The sequence below is a fragment of the Hemiscyllium ocellatum genome, chromosome 31 (genome assembly GCF_020745735.1).
Source record: "Hemiscyllium ocellatum isolate sHemOce1 chromosome 31, sHemOce1.pat.X.cur, whole genome shotgun sequence".
NCBI classification, from domain to species: Eukaryota; Metazoa; Chordata; class Chondrichthyes; order Orectolobiformes; family Hemiscylliidae; genus Hemiscyllium; species Hemiscyllium ocellatum.
The window spans coordinates 9,498,516-9,519,555 of NC_083431.1; the positions used below are offsets into that span (position 1 = coordinate 9,498,516).

The following is a 21,040-nucleotide window of genomic DNA, read 5'->3' on the forward strand; positions in this document are numbered from 1 at the left end:
TGTGGTGTGAAAAAAAATCACTTCAGCAAACACAACCCACCTGTGCACTTCAGACAGACAGCTCTCGATAAATCCATTAAATTTGTCAAGACAGTTGACACATAAGATGGCTTTCTGATCGTATGGATATTAGGAAAGAAAACAGAGAGACTTGTCATGTCGAAGAACCAAAATCCCTTGACATAAACCCCACAATAAAACCAAAATCAATTGTAAATTTATTTTTCTTATGACGAGGGCTTATTGGGTAGTGCCCTCACCTCTGAGTCGGAAGGTTGTGAATTCAATTCCTAGCATCAGAAATATAGATTCCAATACTGAGAGGGTGCAGCATGGTCAGTGGCCTAGTCACACTAACCGAGGAGTTGTCAGCCATCTTGAGCCAAACAATCCAGGTCAGCAATGACCATCCAAGCAAATAAATACATCTAGGCACGGTGGTTCAGCGTTTAGCACTGCTGCTTCACAGCACCAGGGACCTGGGTTCAATTCCATCCTCTTGGTGTTTGCACACTCTCACTGTATTTGGGTGGATTTCCTTCGGGTGCTCCGGTTTCCTCCCACAGTCTAAAGACGCGCCATGATAAACTGCCATAGAGTCTAAGTATGGACAGGCTCCTAGGTTAGTCATGGGAAATGTAGTTTACAGAGATGGGGTGGGTGTGCCTGAGATGCACTTTGGAGGGGTAGTGTGGACTTGACGGGCTGAATGGCCAGCTTCTACACTGTGGGGATTCCATGATTCTAAATCAATAATCAGATCGAGAGGGGACAGCATATTTTAAGTTCCAGGATAATGGGTAAACAAAGGAAAAACTGGTAAAATGATTGATTTGACTCAGACCTCTAACATGGAATTTGATTAAAAGACTTGGTACACACAAGTTAGGAACAGCAATCAGCCACAGGAACTCATGAGCCTGTCCTGTCTCTCAATAAGGTCATGGCTCATCTTCCACCTCTTTGCCATTTCCCACTCAATCCCCCTAGATTCTCCTCGAATCCAAAAGCCTACAGATTGCAGGCTTGACTATACTCAGTGATGTTGGTAACTGTCTTCTTTTTCAAACAGTTACAGAAACTTTCCCTCTTCATATTTCCAGCTGGTTTTCCCTTGTACTCTAATTATCTCCTTCTTACTAATCCTTTAGTCATTCCTTGATGTTTTTAATATTATTTTATACTTAAATATTTTATATGTTAAAGTACTAAGATGGTTTTAATTTAAATTGATGTACATTGAGTGGTCATTTATCCCGTTACTTGAACTTGGATTTATTTTAGCTGATCTGATCAAACCTGTGCAAGAACAAGGATATCAAACCCATTATCTACACTAACCGGCTGAACAACAGCTCATTGGAAGACCTGGGACATGTTATCAGATTGTGGTTTTTAAGGAAACCTTCCTAAGCCATTTCCAGCAGAAAATGCTTGTTACTGTAAATTCCATGTGCTTTTCTTCTTGGTTGGTTTAGAGTCAGAGGCATAGAGATGTACAGCACGGAAACAGACCCTTCGGTCCCATGCAGACCAGACATTCTAACCTAATCTAGTCTCATTTGCCAGCACGCAGCCCATATCTCTCCAAACCCTTCCTATTCATATACCCATCCAGATGCCTTTTAAATGTTGCAGTTGTACCAGCCTCCACCACTTCTTCTGGTAGCTCATTACATACACGCACCCACCCTTTGCGTGAAAAAGTTGCCCCTTACGTCTCTTTTATATCTTTTCCTTCTCACCCTAAAACTATGTCCTGAGGTCCTGGACTCCCCGACCTAGGGACAGTGTTTATTATGTCTACATATATCACATTAAACTTGTAAAGAAAGGCCTGATGACCGGGATCAGCTCAATCTACAGCAGCAACAATTATATTTGCACAGCCTAGTTTCTTTTTGCATTGCATTTCTCACTGAGCCAGGAATGTGGGAATGGATTATCAGCAGGGAAAAATGACGGTATGCGTGCTCATGCATTTTTAAAAGATGACTAATTATCTGGTTGGGTTTGAGAAGGAGATAGTTCAGGGATGTATAAAACCATGAGGTGCATATACAAGGTGAAAAGCAAAGATCTTTTCCCTAGGATGGGGAAGTTCAAAACTAAAGGCATATTTTTAAGATGTGAGGAGAAATATTTGAAAGGTACCTGAGGGGCAACTTTTTCCACACAGAGGATGGTTTGTATGTGGAATGAGCTGCCAGAGGAAGTGGGAGTTGCAGGTACAGTTACAATATTTAGAAATCACTTGGACAGGTACATGAATAGGAAAGGTTTAAAGGGATAAGGGCCAAGCGCAGGCAAATGGGACTCGTTTAGTTTGGGAAACTTGGTTGGTATGGACGAGTTGGACCGAAGGGTCTGTTTCCTCACCGAAGTTAGGGATAGATGTTTGATTACTCCAGGTCAAGTCAGCATAAGGAGGGAGGAAATGTTGGGTATTCCAGAAGGCATTAAGATGGACAAGTCACCAGGTTCAGATGGGATCTATCCAGTTTATTGAGGGAAGCAAGAAAGAAAACAGTTGGGGCCCTATCAGATATCTTTGCAGCATCCTTGAACATGGGTGACATCCTGGAGGACTGGAGAATTGCTAAATAAATGCAAGCTTGTCTTATTTCATATGTCATCAAGGGAAACAATCAAAGGCTGTCCATTCCAAGATGCTTTTGAGAAAGTGGTGGTGGGCTGCTTTGAAGAAGCACTGATGTGCACAGGATCACCCACACAGCTGTTAGGAGGAAAGGTCGAGAATTTTGACCCTCTGGTGAAGGAACGGTGATACAGCTCCAACTCACCTTGTAGATGTACACACTGCTGCCAATGTGGCTTTGATGGTAAAGACAGCCAATGTTGCAGGTGGTGAATGTGGTGCCAATCAAATGGGCTATTTTGGCCTGGATGGTGTTAAGTTTGGGTCTTGGTGGAGCTGCAGACTTCCAGGCAATAATGCTCCTGACTTGTGTGTGACAGATGAAGGACAGGCTTTGGAGAGTCAGGTGGTGAATGACTAGCCACAATATTTCCAGGCTGTGGTTGCTGTTGAAGCCACGGCAATTATGAGACTGGTCCATAATTAGTTTCTGGTTAATGGTAACTCTCAGAATGTAGATCATGTGGGACTCAGCGATGGTAATGCCACTGAATATCGAGGGAAAGTTAGATTCTCTTTAGTTGCAGTTAGCTTCATGACTGCACCAATACCAACACGGCTCAAAATGAACAAGCAGTAAATAAACAGCTACATATAAAGCTCATCAGCTGCACATATACTTGTGGAGCAGTAGCTTGCCATTGTAAGGCATACAACTAATGCCTCTGACTGCACGACTTCATACTCCCACTCTAGCACTGAGTGGTAGAGCATGTTGGAGTAGTAATCACCCACCAAGTCCCACAGTCACCTTTCCAGCTAATTTGCTCCCCTTGGATCGAGGGGGGCTGCTGGCCTGTCATTGGCCTCAGTCCTCCAGCGGTGTCTCACTGGGAGGCTTTATTGGGCAAAAGATGGATCCCAAACCATACATCATCCCCACTTGTGCCCGGAATCTTGGTTCACTCTTACCCTGGTGCTGAGGCCAGGTCTGGGGCCTCTATCTCCACTCCAAATGGAGTCCCACAATCCAATACAAGCTAGGGACCCAACTTAACATCTTTGTAACTTTTCTTATAGTCTACGCATCTGCCTGCGATAACAGGGTGAAGGGGACTAGTACCTCTTTTAGCATCTGCTTGCTTTATTCTCCAGACAGTCTTGTGGATCTCAAAGTTGTAGTTACTGGGCAGCACCTGCACAGCTTCCTGGAGCTCTCTGTTATTTAGGATTTCTTCAGGAATCTGATTTGCCACCCGACGACGAGGACCTAATACCAAAGTGGGAGTGGAGGAAAAACACAGACAGTTACCATTGTGTTGATGAGCCCTTCCCATCACCCCCTACTGAACCATTACTCAGTGTTTGCCATGTATTAATGAAAACCATTTTGCACAGTCATCCTTTATGCTGTAACAGTTTCACAACAATGATGTAGACAAATAACGTCAAGGTTTAGTCTGTACACCATTGAATGCTCAACACATCTATGTTTCTTTCTCTTGTCCTTAATTCCTCTTTGTGTCTTTCACTATCCCTGTCTGAGACAGTGGATGACCAACCAATTGTACAGCCTAAGCATTTACTATAAAACATTTATAAACCAGCTTTGTACCCATGTTGTACCATGAGTCATCTGTCCCCATGACCCACAGGAAAATCCATGCAAGTCGGTGGTGTTTTACTGAAAGATGACCTAACACCAAAAAATAACCATAGCAGAATCAAGATCCTCTTGGTCCCAGAGGGCTTTAGCAGAAGTCACAGAGTGTCTGAGGCCAGCAATCACTGACACCCCAGCTAACAGGTTCCTGGCGCTTTGTAAAGCAATCCCTGCACTACAGCAGCAAACCAAGTTCTGCTGACTGACTGACAGACACACAATAACACGCATTCCATCCCCTCAGAAACCTCCCTCTATGCTTCACTTAGGTGCCAGTTTTGGCTCAGTGGGTAGCGCTCTCGCTCTGAGTCAGAAGGTTGTGAGTTCACATCCCACTCCAGATCCCAGAGTACGTAATCCAGCTTGCGAGTAACACACTGAAGGAATGAATGCTGGAAGTGCCATCTTGTGGGTGAGACCTTAAGCTTAGACCCTGCCTGCCCGCTCAGGTGAAGATGAACAAGCTGGTCTGCTAGCAATAATTATTGTTCAACCAACATGACTTAAACAAATATCTGGTCATTATATCATGCTGTTTGTGGGAGCTTGCTGTGAATAGACTGCCTGCTATGTTTCCCAACATATCGAAATTGGTTGGCAAATGGATGGTGATTGGTACAGGGGTTTATATGATAACCAATCAGCACTCTCCCTCATATATTCCAAGTGTTGTCTTCCCTGCACTTTTTAAAAATTTCTTGCAAACTGTCTTAATGAGTGGGAGGGAAAAAGCCTCAAGAAACGGTCTTTTCTCAGCAATATTTATTCTTCCTTTACAATGCGACTACTCAATAGTGCAATTAATTATGGAGACAACACAAAAAAACCTTGCCTTTATAAAAGCTCTTTGCAAAGCCCATACATTACATTTTGAAGTTTAGTCACTGTTGCAATGTAGTGTGCATGGCAACCAGTTTTCACACATTAAGGTCCCACAAACAGCAATGTAAGAAAATCAGATGACCTGATTTTGAAATGTGAATTCAGGGATAAACATCAGCTAAGGAACTTGAAGAATTCCCTTTTCTTCTTCAACACAGTCCCATGGGATCTTTTCTGCCCATCTGAGAGTACAGAGGTGTCCTCAGTGTTGATGAAATTCTCTACTTTTAGCCACTATTTTTCATAAAATAGTATCATAGCATCCCGACAGTGTGGGAGCAGACCATTCGGCCCATCAAGTCCAGGCCATCCTTCCAAAGAGCATCCCACCAAGACCCATACCATCAACCTTTCACTTGAAGCCAAGCGGGTGACCAGGATGGCAATCAGCAGGCTGAGGTCCCTGCACATCCCCGGACACCATGGGGCAATTTAGCATGGCCCATCTACCTAACCTGCACACCTTTGGGAGGAAACTGGATCACCCAGAGGAAACCCACGCAGACACAGGAAGAATCTGCAAACTCCATACATTCACCCAAGGCTGGAACCAAAGCCGGGTCCCTGGGTACTGCCTTTGACCAGCGCCAGAGGATTTTCAATATTCATGCAATCCAGTAAAACATGCAGCCAGGACATCCATTCAAAGTCTGAGCGAGAGGGAACTGCATTATCAGATAGGCCAAGCTCTAGTTTCAACTGCACAGCAGTGCGAATGCAGCTTCCTACACACATTCCTGTGAAAACAGCCTGCCACATCCTGCTTCGTGCAGTCTGAAAGTGCGATGATACAACAGGCTTGAAGATCAGAACAAGAGCCGTAACTCAATGGGGAAATCCCTGCAGACTGCTTTTTAATTACCCTCAAAACAGAAACTTGGATTTTTAACCAATAATCTGGATTTTTAAAAAATGCAAGTAGGACAAGAGCACACCAAAGAGAGATTTGGAAGGCTCGACTACAAGTTAACTCCAGCACATGCACAGTAAGCTGTACAGTCATTTACCAAGTACAGTTTTTACACCTCATGTACACAACAGACTTTCAGCCATCCGATTTTTATCCCTTTCTCGCTGTGCACATTCACCGATGCAAATCCTGCCATTGTTTATCACAACACATCAATTTAACACCTTCACTGTCGAGAGACACCAAGATTCTGCAGAGCCTCCAATCCACAGGATCATAAATAAAACAGTGTTCTTATAAAATCATTTGTTTTTCAAATTCTTTCTTTCTCCCTGCTTTTGAAAGTTAAAGGAAGTGCAGCTTCCTTTTTGCTGTCTTGGTGGATCACCCAGGTTGAGGGGCTGAAGATTTTGAACAGATATCGAGAAGTGACAGAGGAATGACAGAGGAGAGCCACCGCAGCTGCGGTTGGCTCAGACTCCCGAGGGTGCTAGCTTTGTCCCACTGTAACAGGCACATTGAGAATTAATACCATTTACAACCTTCTTCTTCAACTGTTTTACTGCAGCGTGGCCATAACATCAAAAGCTCCACAAAAGATGTCACAACCAATGAATCAGTTGTAGACTCTCAGAATAACACAGGAAAACAAGGTCACCACAGGGACAACAGTTCGCAGGTAAAGGGACAGCTGGAAAATGGGAAGCCTTCAGAAATGAGATAACGAGATTCCAGAGAAAGTATATTCCTGTTAGGGTGAAAGGAAAGCATGGTAGGTATAGGGAATGCTGGATGACTAAAGAAATTGAGGTGATTTGGAGATGCCGGTGTTGGACTGGGGTGTACAAAGTTAAAAATCACACAACACCAGGTTATAGTCCAATAGGTTTAATTGGAAGCACACTAGCTTTCAGAGCGATGCTCCTTCATCAAGTCATAATCCGAAACAGGTGATAGGCGATGGTCCGAAAGCTAGTGTGCTTCCAATTAAACCTGTTGGATTATAACCTGGTGTGTGATTTTTAAGAAAAAGAAGCATATGTCAGGCATAGACAGGATAGATCGAGTGAATCCTTAGAAGAGTATAAAGGCAGTCGGAGTATACTTAAGAGGGAAATCAGGAGGGCAAAAAAGGGACATGAAATAGCTTTGGCAAATAGAATTCAGGAGAATTCAAGGGTTTTTACAAGTACATTAAGGACAAAAGGGTAACTAGGGAGAGAATAGGGCCCCTCAAAGATCAGCAAGTCGGCCTTTGTGTGGAGCTGCAGAAAATGGGGGCGATCCTAAACGAGTATTTTGCATCAGTGTTTCTTGTAGAAAAGGACATGGAAGATATAGAATGTAGGGAAATAGATGGTGACATCTTAAAAAATGTCCATATTACAGAGGAGGAACTGCTGGATGTCTCAAAACATATAAAAGTGGATAAATCCCCGGGACCTGATCAAGTGTATCCTAGAACTCTGTGGGAAGCTAGGGAAGTGACTGTTGGGCCTCTTGCTAAGATCACTGATAGTCACAGGTGAAGTGCCAGAAGACTGGAGGTTGGCTAACATGTTGCCACTGTTTAAGAAGGGTGGTAAGGACAAGCCAGGGAACTATAGACCAGTGAGCCTGACGTCAATGGTGGGCAACTTGTTGGAGGGAATCCTGAGGGACAGGATGTACATGTATTTGGAAAGGACTGATTAGGGATAGTCAACATGGCTTTGTACATGGGAAATCATGACTCACTTTGAAGTAACAAAGAGGATTGATGAGGGCAGAACAGTAGATGTGATCTATATGGACTTCAGTAAAGTGTTTGACAAGGTTCCCCATGGATTAGATCTCTTGGAATACAGGGAGAACTAGCCATTTGAATACAGAACTGGCTCAAAGGTAGAAGACAGGGGGTGGTGGTGGAGGGCTGTTTTTCAGACTGGAGGCTTATGACCAGTGGAGTGCCACAAGGATCAGTGCTGTCTCCACTATATTTCATCATTTATATAAATGATTTGGATGTGAGCATAAGAGATATATTCAGTAAGTTTGCAGATGACACCAAAATTGGAGGTGTAGTGTACAGCAAAGTAGGTTACCTCAGATTACAACAGGATCTGGACCAGATGGGCCAATGGGCTGAGAAGTGGGAGATGGAGTTTAATTCAGATAAATGCGAGGTGATGCATTTTGGGAAAGCAAATCTTAGCAGGACTTATACACATAATGGTAAGGTCCTAAGGAGTGTTGCTAAACAAAGAGACCTTGGAGTGCAGGTTCATAGCTCCTTGAAAGTGGAGTTGCACGTAGGGGATAGTGAAGAAGGCGTTTGGTATGCTTTCCTCTATCAGTTAGAGTACTGAGTACAGGAGTTGGGAGGTCATGTTGCGGCTGTACAGGACATTGGTTAGACCACTGTTGGAATATTGCTTGCAATTCTGGACTCCTTCCTATCAGAAAGATGTTGTGAAACTTGAAAGGGTTCAGAAAAGATTTGCAAGGATGTTGCCAGGGTTGGAGGATCTGAGCTACGGGGAGAGGCTGAACAGGCTGGGGCTGTTTTCCCTGGAGTGTCAGAGGCTGAGGGGTGACATTATAGAGGTTTACAAAATTATGAGGGGCATGGAGAGGAGAAATAGTCAAGGTCTTTTCCCTGGGGTCGAGGAGTCCAGAACTAGAGGGCATAGGTTTAGGGTGAGAGGGGAAAGATATAAAAGAGAGCTAGGGAGCAACTTTTTCACGCAGAGGGTGCTGCGTGTATGGACTGAGTTGCCAGAGGAAGTAATGGAGGCTGGTACAATTGCAATGTTTAAGAGGCATTTGGATGGGTACATGAATAGGAAGGGTTTGGAGGGATATGGGCCGGGTGCTGGCAGGTTGGACTAGATTGGGTTGGGATATCTGGTTGGCACAGACGGGTTGGACTGAAGGGTTGGTTTCCATACTGTACATCTCTATGACTATTTGTGACTATGACACAGTGAGTTCCCACAACGCGATAGAAATCGGAGAGAATTCTGCTTTTGTTTTTGCAAACAGGGCCACGCAATCTGTTAAACCCTCCTTAACAGGCACAGAAAGTAACAGTAGACCATTCAGCCCATTAAGCCTGCCTGGCCATTCTCTATAATCATGGCTGACCTTGGTCTTCAACTCCATTTTCCCAACCACTACCAAGATCACATGACCCCCTGATAGATCAAAAATCTGTCTATCCCAGTCTTCAACATATTCAACAGTGGAGCATCCACTACCTTCTGGGTAGAGAATCCCCCAGAGTCACATCCACTTAGAATCACTGAATCCCTACAGTGCGGAAGCAGGCCATTCGGCCTGTCAAATCCTCACCAACCCTCAAAAGAGCACCCCATCCAGACCTAGCCCTTATACTATCCCTGTAACTCTGCACATCCTTGGACACCACAGGGCAATTTAGCATGGCCCATCCACCTAACCTGCACATCTTTGGACTGTGGAAGGAAACAGGAGTACCCAGAGGAAACCCATGCAGGTACAGGGAGAATGTGCAAACTCCACACAGTCACCCAAGGCTGGAATTGAACCCAGGACCGTGAACAGTAAGACAGCAGTGCTAACCACTGAGCCATCATGCCATTTACAGTCACAGAGACATAGAGATGTACAGCATGAAAATAGACCCTTCAGTCCAACTCAAGCATGCTGACCAAATATGCTAAATTAACCTAGTCCCATTTACCAGCATTTGGCCTATATCCCTCTTAACCCTTCCTATTCATGTACCTATCCACATTCCTTTTAAGTGTTGGTCAATACACGTAATATTTTGTAAATTCCACTTTGGAAATAGAACGAGTCTAACTCAAGACTGGGATACAGACAGACTCTGATCTCCCAACTTTAATGTCACCTTTTGTTATAAAACCTTAAGTTATTTCGAGAAGTGACTTAAAAGAAATTCTGGGATTTACATATTAATGAACTGAAACCAGCATTCTAAAAGATGAAGGACTTGGATGGCACAGTGACTCAGTGGTTAGCACTGCCACCTCACAGCACCAGGGTCCCAGGTTCAATTCTAGCCTCGGGCGACAGTCTGTGTGGAGTTTACACATTCTCCCTGTGTCTGCATGGGTTTTCTCCGGTTGCTCCAGGTTCCTCCTACAGTCCAAAGATGTGCAGGTCAGGCGAATTGGCCATGCTAAATTGACCATTGTGTTAGATGCTTAGTCAGAGGGAAATGGGTCCAGGTGGGTTACTCTTCAGAGGGTCGGTGTGGACTTGTTGGGCCAAAGGGCCTGTTTCCACACTGTAGGAAATCTAATCTAATCTTAACAATCCAGGTTTGTTCAATATATCACTACATGAAACTATAACCTTTTGCTATAAATTCTGTGTCTTATGATGTTCTACTCCACAACCACCTGATGAAGGAGCAGCACTCCAAAAGCTAGTGTTTCCAAATAAAGCTGATGTTGTGTGATTTGTCCACCACCAGCTCCTCCACATCATGGCTACCATCAACACTTTTAAATGCTGTAATTGTACCAGCCTCCACCACTTCCTCTGGCATGTGTGAAGAAATTTCTCCACATCTCCATCCTAAACAATCAACCTCTGCTTCGGAGGTTGTGCCCAGGTTTTAGGTTCCCTGACCAGTAGAACCAACTATTTGGCATTTACCCCATCAAGGTCAAGGGAGAAGCTGAATGCACTCACAATGCAGATAAAGAAGAGGAACCCTACACTGGATCATGAAGAAGGGCTGGAAATGGTTGGTGATAAGAGGAGATTCATGCATAACATCGAAATCAAAGGGAACATAAAACTCAGGGGTACATTGTTAAGAATAAGTCTAAGGCTGGAAGAGCCTCTCCACTCGAGTAGATAAGACCGTAAGAAACAGAAGCAGATGTAGGTCATTCAGCCTGCAAGGGTTTGAGATCTTGGCTGATATTATATTTCTCAACTCCAGTTTTCTGTCTTCTCCCCATTAGCCTTGATTCTTTTGCTGATTAAAATTCTGTTTATCTCAGCCATGAATGTATCTAATGATCCAGTCTCGACGGCCATTTGCAGTAAAGCATTCCACAGATTGACAACCCTCTGACAGAAGAAATTCCTCCTCATTTCTGTCTTAAACGTGTGATCCCCTATTCTAAGGTTGTGCCCTTTAGCCCTAGACTACCGTGTCAAGTGCCCTAAACATTGCTGATTCAATAAGATCGCCTCTCATTTTTCTGTATTCCAACCTTATTAACTTCTCCTGATAAGACAGCCCTTCCATTCCTGGTATCTGCCCAGCGAGCCCTCTCTGATCTGCCTGCAATGCCAGTATATGGCTCTTTAGATAAGAGGTCACAGTGTTCTACTTAGATGGCAAACAGAAGCAGTTTTTAGAAGGGATAATCTACAGAAAATTTAGGAGAGAGCAGAGAAGAAAACGGATTGCTGATACTAAGGACTGAATGGAATGTGAGAGGGCAGTATGAGACAGGGAGAGGCGGAGATGCATAACAGACAACTTTCTGGGACAGGGAAGGCAAGGGAATGGACAAACAGGGCCGCAGCCTACAAGCTCCTCCAGCACCAGCAAAGTAGCACTCCCTCAGCCCTGAACACTCATGTCCCAGTCAAACCTGATGCAACACACACACTATTTCTGAAGTCAGTGTGCCAATGACTCAAAGTTTGTGAGAAGATTTGTAGCTTGGGTGCTCGTTGTTGTGGTTCTGTTCGCCGAGCTGGGAGTTTGTGTTGCAGACGTTTCGTCCCCTGTCCAGGTGACATCCTCAGTGCTTGGGAGCCTCCTGTGAAGCACTTCTGTGATGTTTCCTCCGACATTTATACTGATTTGTATCTGCCGCTTCCAGCTGTCAGTTCCAGCTGTCTGTTGCAGTGGCCGGTATATTGGGTCCAGGTCAATGTGCTTATTGACTGAATCTGTGGACGAATGCCATGCCTCTAGGAATTCCCTGTCTGTTCTCTGTTTGGCTTGTCCTATAATAGTAGTGTTGTCCCAGTCGAACTCATGTTGCTTGTCATCTGAGTGTGTGGCTACTCAGGATAGCTGGTCGTGTCGTTTCGTGGCTAGTTGGTGTTCATGGATGCGGATCGTTAGCTGTCTTCCTGTTTGTCCTATGTAGTGTTTTGTGCAGTCCTTGCATGGGATTTTGTACACTACAATGGTTTTGCTCGTGCTGGGTATCGGGTCCTTCATCCTGGTGAGTTGTTGTCTGAGAGTGGCTGTTGGTTTGTGTGCTGTTATGAGTCCTAGTGGTCGCAGCAGTCTGGCTGTCAGTTCGGAAATGCTCTTGATGTATGGTAGTGTGGCTAGTCCTTTGAGTTGCGGCATGTCCTCGTTCCGTTGTCTTTCCCTTAGGCATCCGTTCATGAAATTGCGTGGGTATTCATTTTTGGTGGATACATTGTACAGGTGTTCTTCTCCCTCTTTTTGCAGTTCTGGTGTACTGCAGCGGACAGCTGGAACTGACAACTGGAAGCGGTAGATACAAATCACTATAAATGCCGGAGGAAACATCACAGAAGCGCTTCACAGGAGGCTCCCAAGCACTGAGGATGTCACCTAGACAGGGGACAAAACATCTGCAACACAAATTCCCAGCTCGGCGAACAGAACCACAACAGTGTCAATGACTGTTAGGAGATGCTCGAGCTAAGAGGCACTGTCTGAGAGCTAGGGACAGACCCTTCAGGGTTCGAGGAGAGGAAACTGCAAAGATTAGTTACTAACACATTAAACAGCTAACCATGCACCTTATTTCATCTTAAACTTGTACAGGACTGTGCACACTTCTACTCCACATAAAATGGGGGAGAGGGACATGGTGCAAAGACTCACAAGAGCAGTACCAGAACTGAGAGAAGGTACTCATTGGGAAAAACTAAACAGACCAAAATTCCTTTCCTCAATAAAATGAGGGAAGCTAGTTGTGGAGCTTTAAGATAACGAAAGAGTTTGACTGGGTAGATCCAGAGAAAATACTTCCACACGTGGGGGAAGCTGGACTAGAGTTCTGAATAGAAGACCATCATCAAAAAGGGTCTTTACCCAGTGAGTGGAGGGACTGTGGATCTTCATCTTACTGAAAGCACAAAACTGGGTGGCACGGTGGCTCAGTGGTTAGCACTGCTGCCTCACAGCGCCAGAGATCCGGGTTCAATTCCCACCTCAGGCGACTGACTGTGTGGAGTTTGCCCATTCTCCCCGTGTCTGCGTGGGTTTCCTCCGGTTTCCTCCCACAATCTAAAGATGTGCAGATTAGGTGAATTGGCCATGCTAAACTGCCCGTTGTGTTAAGTGAAGGGGTAAATGTAGGGGTATGGGTGGGTTGCGCTTCAGCGGGTAGGTGTGGACTTGTTGGGCCAAAGGGCCTGTTTGCCCACTGTAAGTAATCTAATCTAAAAAAAAAGGAATAAAACAGAAAGTCTAAGAGAAACTCAACAGGTCTGGCAGCACTGTGGAGAGAGATAGAGAGTTCGCATTTCAGAGTTCTGAAGAACAGTCAGACTGTTGAAATATTAACTCTCTTTCCCTTTCCATAGATACTACAAGCTCCACTGAGCTTCTCCAACATTCTGTTTCTTTTATTTTAGATTTCCAGTATCCACAATATTTTGCTTTTATTTGAAACACAAAATGGGGAGGGGCATAGAGGTCTGTGCTGTTAGAATTGGCTTTTTGGGGGGGGGGGGGGGGGGGGGATGATACAAATGGTAGCACAGACCATTTGGTTGCAGTATACAGAGGCCCATTTCTGTGCAGTGTACAGACCTACAGACAAAAGAATGTCAGAAAGCAGATCAGGGACAGCAGAATATTTTGGATTCTGGTTTGCAATTTGAACTTAGTTATAGGGCAACTCTCTGTGTGGAGTTTGCACATTCTCCCTGTGTCTGCGTGGGTTTCCTCCGGGTGCTCCAGTTTCTTCCCACAGTCCAAAAATGTGCAGGTAAGGTGAATTGGCCATGCTAAATTGCCTGTAGTGTTAGGTGCATCATTCAGAGGGAAATGGGACTGGGTGGGTTACTCTTCAGAGGGTCAGTGTGGACTTGTTGGGCCGAAGGGCCTGTTTCCACACTGGAAGGAATTTAATCCAATCTAATCTAAACATAAAAAGTTACTTCAAATTAATTCCATTAAGTGCTTCGGGAACTTTGAGAGAGGAAATAAAACATGAGAAAAATGCAAACTATTTTTCATAAAAAGGAAGGTGTCTCATTTAACACTGAGGAACTATCTTTCTACAAAGACTCGGTCAGGTTTCTTAGTTAGATATAATGATTCTGAATGGTTCCCTCATCACTCAGTAATGCAGATTACAACAACAAGTGATATTTAGAAAGCCCCTCAACACCTCATTACATGACTCATTCTCACATTATTACAGGAGATTACACTAGAGAAATATATGCTTGATTTAAAGCACTTTGAGAAGTCTGGCAGTCGTGAAAGACACTGGATAATGGCAAGACTTTCTTTACTGCTGTTTTTATTCATTTCTATCTGGGTACTCCACCTTCAGGAGGATAGATTGGCCTTGGAGGGAGTACAACGTAGGTTGAGATGAATGATACCTGGACTTCAGGGATTAAGGTATGAGGAAAGATTATCCAAATTAGATCTGCTTTCCCTAGAATTTAGAAGGTTAAGGGGTGATTTGATTCATGTCTTCCAGATATTAACAGGAAAAGACAGGATAGATAAAAATAAACTATTTCCACTGATTGGAGATGTTAGAACTAAAAGGCATAGTCTGAGAGTTAGGGTCTGTTACAAAGAGATGTTACAAAGCAATTCTACACACAATGGGTGGGAGAGGTTTGGAATTCTCTTCCGCAAGTGGTATGGATGCTGGATCAGTTGTTAATTTTAAATCTGAGATAATTTTTGTCAAAGGTATTAAGGAGTGTAGGCCAAAGGCAGGCATATGCAGTTAGGCCACAGACCACGCACAATCTCTCTGAATGCCGCAACAGGCTCGAGGGGCTGAATGGCCTACTGCTGTTCCTATGTTCCTAACATAAATAAACATTTTAAAGCACCTTGCAGGAGAATTACCAAAAATTTCACATTGAATCATTCAAAAAGATATTAGGGCAGTGTGGTCAAAGAGGTCAGGTTTAAGAAGTGGACAGAGATAGAATGGTTTCTGATTGGCATTCTCAAGTTTAGGGTGCAGGCAGCTGAAGGCACGTCTGTCAATGCTGGAACATAATAAGAGGCCAGATTCACAGATTAGACTTTGTTTTATATATTTGTTCACAGAATTTGCGCATAACTCACTAGGTCAGTATTTTATTTCCTACTTCCAACTGCCCTGGTCATGTCAGAGGGCAGTTAAAAGTTGTGATTCTGAAGGCCAGACCAGGTGAGGATGACAGGTGGGTTTTAATGACAATTGACAGTGGTTACAAGGTATTGGTACGGCTACATTTGGAGTACTGCACACAATTCTGGTTGCCCTCCAATAGGAAAGATGATATTGAACTGTAAAAAACACAAACAAGATTTACAAGGATGTTACCAAGACTGGAGAGTTTGAGTTATAAGGAGGGGCTGGATAGGCTCGAACCTCCTGGAGCATAGGAGGCTGAGAGGTGAGCTTATAGAGGTTTTTAAAATCATGAGGGCCATAGGTAAGGTGAATAGCCAAGGTCTTTAACCCAGGGTAGGGGTCTCCTAAACTAGAGAGCATGGGTTTAAGGGTGAGAGGGGAAAGATTTACAAGAGCCCTGACAGGAAACTTTTTCACGCAGAGGGTGGTGCATATACAGAATGAGCTGCTACAGGAAATGATAGAGGCAAATACAATTACAATGTTTAAATGACATTTGGACAGGTACATTGACAGGAAAGGTTTAAAGTTAAAAATCACATGACACCACGTTATAGTCCATCAGGTTTAATTGGAAGCACACCAGCTTTCTGAGCAGCGCTCCTTCATCAGATGGTAGCACTACCACCTGATGAAGGAGCATCGCTCCAAAAGCTAGCGTGCTTCCAATTAAACCTGTTGGACTATACCCTGGTGTCATGTGATTTTTAACTTTGTACACCATGGTCCAACACCGGCATCTCCAAATCAGGAAAGGTTTAGAGTGACATGGGTCAAACTCAGGCAAAAGGAACTAGTTCAGTTTAGAAACTTGATCAGCATGGTTGAGTTAAGGCAAAGGGTCTGTTTCCATGCTGAACGACTCTGTGGGGTGAGGGTATCACTGGCACATATTGCCCATTCCTAATTACCCAGAGGACAGTTAAGAACCAACCATATTGTTCTGGGTCTGGAGTCACATGTAAGCCAGGCCAGGTAAGGATGGCATTTACTTCCCTAAAGGACATTAGGGAACCAGATGGGTTTTTCCAACTATGGGACAATGGATTCATAGTTGTCGTTAGACTTTTAATTCCAGACTTATTTTAAAATTGAATTCAAATTCTACCACCTGCCATAGTGGGATTCGAACCCAGGTCCCCAGGACACTACCTGGGTCTCTGGATTAACAGTCCAGTGATAATACCACTAGGCCATGTTAGCTCCAGGGAATTCCAATACAGACCTTCCTCTTGCCTGAAAAATATCCATTCACCAATACTCTCCGTTTCCTATCTCCTAGTCAATTCTGTATCCATGTTGCTGCTGTCCATATATTCCATGAGTTTCAACTTTGCTCACAAGTCTTTGGTTACACACTATATCAAATGCCTTTTGGAAGTCCATGTACACAACATTCCCCCCATCAATCCTCTCTGGATGGGACCAGACGGAGTACCAGGCCGTACACTCAGAGCATGTGCAGATCAACTGACAGATCTTCTCGGACATTTTCGACCTCTCCCTACAGGAGGCCACTGTCCCTGTCTATTTCAAGAGAGCCAATGTCATCCCTGTACCTAAGAAAGCTCATGTAGCATGACTCAATGATTACCACCCTGTGGCCCTAACTTCAGTGGTCATGAAGTGCTTTGAAAGGCTGGTCATGGCATTAGTCAACTCCAGGCCTCCCCACTACTCTTGATCCACTCCAATTTGTCTATCGGACCAACAGATCCACATCAAATGCCATATCACTTGCCCTTCACTCCTCCCTAGAACACCTTGACACCAAGAACAGCTACAAAAGAATCCTACTCATTGACTATAGTTCAGCCTTCAACACTTTTACCCTTCGAGACTCATTACTAAATTTAGTGATCTTGGACTAAGCCCCACCACAACTGGATCCTCAATTTCCTGACCCACAAGCCACAATCAGTGAAGAATGGGGACAATATTTCATCCTCACTAACACTCAACACTGGAGCCCTCCCAGAGGTGTGTACACAGTGCCCAATTGTACTCACTGTATACCCATCACTGCGTCACCAAATACCAGACTAATGCCATTTACAAGTTCGCTGATGACACCACTATAGTCGGTCGAATCTCCGATGGTGACAAAACAGACTACAGATGGGAGGTGGAAGACCTGGAAAAATGGTGCACTGAGAACAACCGAGTTCTCAATGCCGGCAAAACCAAGGAACTCATTATTGACTTAGGGTGGGATGTTACTCATACTCCCTACACATTAACAGCACAGAGGTGGAACGAGTGGACAGTGTCAAGCTCCTGGGAGTTGTCATCCACAAGTTTTCTTGGATTCTTCATGTGGATGCACTGGTTACAAAAGCTCAACAACGTCTCTTCTTCCTCAGGCAGCTGAGGAAATTTGGCATGACGACGAATACCCTTGTCAACTTTTATCAGTGCGCCATCGAGAGCATTCTGTCTGGATGTATCACTACCTGGTATGGCAACTGTACCATTCAAGATCGGAGACGGTTACAGAGAGTGGTGAACTCGGCCCGGACAATCACAAAGGCCAACCTCCCATATACAGAATCCTTCTACCAGGCCCGCTGTCAAGGAAGGGCCACCACCATTCTCAAAGATCCATCTCACCCTGGCAATGTTTTTCTACAACCTCTACCATCGGGGAGAAGGTACAGAAGCCTGAACACACACCAGCTGGTTTTGCAACAGTTTCTACCCTCCTGTTGTTGTTAGAATACTGAATGGACTCACAAACCCTTAACACTCACCTGTGCTTGTTTTTGTTTTTGCTGCCGTTTTCCAATTATTTACTTATCTATGCTACTTAACTCTGTGATCTGCCTGTATTGCTCGCAATACAGAGCTTTTCACTGTGCATCAGTACACATGACAATAAACTTAATTCAATTCAATTCTCTCCAAACTCCCAGAAGAATTCCAAGATATTAAACACAACTTTCCCTCCAGAAATCCACGTTGGTTCTCCCTAACTGAAACACATTGACCAAATAACTATTAATTCTATTACAAAGCTACTATTTCTCAAAATTTTCCCAACTTAAATTCTCTGATCAGTAAGTACTGACATTTCTTTTTCTTTTTGAACAAGGATGAAATGTGTGCAATTCTACACTTCTGCAAATCAGTATCCTTTGATCCTGACGAAATGAGTACAGGGAGAGGCTGAGGAACGGGTGCATGGACGAGACAGAGGGAAGGAGCACAGGGTGATACGCAGCACAGGATGATACCCAGCAAGGCTGATACTCAACCTCGGGTGATACCCAACCTAGAGTGATACCCAGAGCAGGGCGATACCCGGCGCAGGGTTACACCCAGAGCAGGGCGATACCCAGGGCAGGGCGATCCCCAGGGCAGGGCGATCCCCAGGGCAGGGCGATACGCAGCGCAGGGCGATACGCAGCGCAGGGCGATACCCAGCGCAGGGCGATACCCAGCGCAGGGCGATACCCAGCGCAGGGCGATACCCAGCGCAGGGCGATACCCAGCGCAGGGCGATACCCAGCGCAGGGCGATACCAAGGGCAGGGCGATACCAAGGGCAGGGCGATACTCAGTGCAGGGTGATACTCAGTGCAGGGTGATACTCAGGGCAAGGCGATACCCAGCGCAGGGTGATACCCAGGGCAGGGCGATACTCAGGGCAGGGCGATACTCAGGGCAGGGCGATACCCAGTGCAGGGTGATACCCAGGGCAGGGCGATACCCAGGGCAGGGCGATACCCAGGGCAGGACGATACCCCAGGGCAGGGCGATACCCCAGGGCATGGCGATACCCAGACCAGGGTGATACTCATGGCAGGGCGATACCCAGGGCAGGGCGATACTCAGGGCAGGGCGATACCCAGCGCAGGGTGATACTCAGGGCAGGGCGGTACCCAGCGCAGGGTGATACTCAGGGCAAGGCGATACCCAGAGCAGGGCGATAGCCAGAGCAGGGTGATACTCAGGGAGGGCAGGGCGATATCCAGTGCAGGGTGATACTCAGGGCAGGGCGATACCCAGGGCAGGGCGATACTCAGGGCAGGGCGATACCCAGGGCAGGGCGATACCCAGGGCAGGGCGATGCCCAGGGCAGGGCGATGCCCAGGGCAGGGCGATACCCAGGGCAGGGCGATACCCAGGGCAGGGCGATACTAAGCCAGGGCGATACCCAGGGCAGGGCAATACCCAGAGCAGGGCGATACTCAGGGCAGGGCGATACTCAGGGCAGGGCGATACTCAGGGCAGGGCGATACCCAGAGCAGGGTGATACCCAGAGCAGGGTGATACTCAGGGCAGGGCGATACCCAGAGCAGGGTGATACTCAGGGCAGGGCGATACTCAGGGCAGGGCGATACCCAGGGCAGGGCGATACCCAGGGCAGGGTGATACCCAGGGCAGGGCGATACTAAGCCAGGGCGATACCCAGGGCAGGGCGATACCCAGAGCAGGGCGATACTCAGGGCAGGGCGATACTCAGGGCAGGGCGATACTCAGGGCAGGGTGATACTCAGGGCAGGGCGATACCCAGGGCAGGGCGATACCCAGGGCAGGGCGATACTCAGGGCAGGGTGATACTCAGGGCAGGGTGATACCCGGGGCAGGGCGATATCCAGAGCAGGGCGATACTCAGGGCAGGGCGATACTCAGAGTAGGGCGATACTCGGGGCAGGGCGATACTCGGGGCAGGGCGATACCCGGGGCAGGGCGATACCCGGGGCAGGGTGATACTCGGGGCAGGGCGATACCCGGGGCAGGGCGATACCCGGGGCAGGGCGATACGCGGGGCAGGGCGATACCCGGTGCAGGGCGATACCCGGTGCAGGGCGATACCCAGAGCAGGGCGATACCCAGAGCAGGGCGATACCCAGGGCAGGGCGATACCCAGTGCAGGGCGATACCCAGAGCAGGGCGATACTCAGAGCAGGGCGATACCCAGGGCAGGGCGATACCCAGAGCAGGGCGATACCCAGGGCAGGGCGATACCCAGGGCAGGGCGATACCCAGAGCAGGGCGATACCCAGGGCAGGGCGATACCCAGAGCAGGGTGATACTCAGGGCAGGGCGATACCCAGGGCAGGGCGATACTCAGGGCAGGGCGATACCCGGGGCAGGGTGATACTCAGGGCAGGGTGATACTCAGGGCAGGGCCATACCCAGGGCAGGGCCATACCCAGGGCAGGGCGATACCCAGCATTGTGGGGGGGGGGGGGGGGGGCTATGGGTCCAGGTCGGGATATGGTGAGGGATTGTGGGGTAGGATTGAAGTTAGGTTTGGGGGTAGGGGTTAGTGTTAGTATAGGTTGGATTTAGGGTTAAGGGTTAGAGGTCAGAGGGTGGAGGGAGAGGTTAAGGTTTAGAGGTTCCCCGTGCCCTCTCCTCCCCAGTCCCCGCTCTCCCTCACCTGTGGCTCTCCTCCCGGGTTGGCCGCCTCTCGGTACCGCCAGCTGGTGGCCGTGCTCCCCGGCGGCCCTCACTGCCTCAGTCAGAGAGAGCCCGGGGCCCGGCATCCCGCTCCGGCCGGCCATCCCCCAACAACAACACACCACGTGGGCAGCGCCGGCAGCCGCGCCAATCACTCCCCGAGAAACCGATCGAGGGCGAGCAATCACACCCAGAGAGAGCGAGCGGGGAGAGGGGGGGGGAGAGAGAGGAGGGGGGGAGAGAGAGAGGGAGGAA

At 46.7% G+C, this 21,040-nt stretch overlaps 1 protein-coding gene across 3 annotated transcripts in view; it reads right to left on the minus strand.

Moving 5' to 3' along the window:
* Window positions 1-20,928, minus strand: part of dph1 (diphthamide biosynthesis 1) — a 580,960-nt gene extending 560,032 nt beyond the window's left edge. For 2 of the 3 annotated variants that reach the window (XM_060848150.1, XM_060848149.1), the window contains exons 1-2: window positions 20,766-20,928; window positions 3,723-3,869 (exon numbers count right to left, since the gene is read on the minus strand). In XM_060848150.1, the coding sequence (XP_060704133.1) occupies window positions 3,723-3,869; window positions 20,766-20,889 (271 nt within the window). In that variant the 5' untranslated portion in view covers window positions 20,890-20,928. The remainder of the gene's footprint in view (window positions 1-3,722; window positions 3,870-20,765) is intronic. The other variant, XM_060848151.1, reaches the window with a different exon arrangement.
* Window positions 20,929-21,040: the final 112 nt, after the last annotated feature.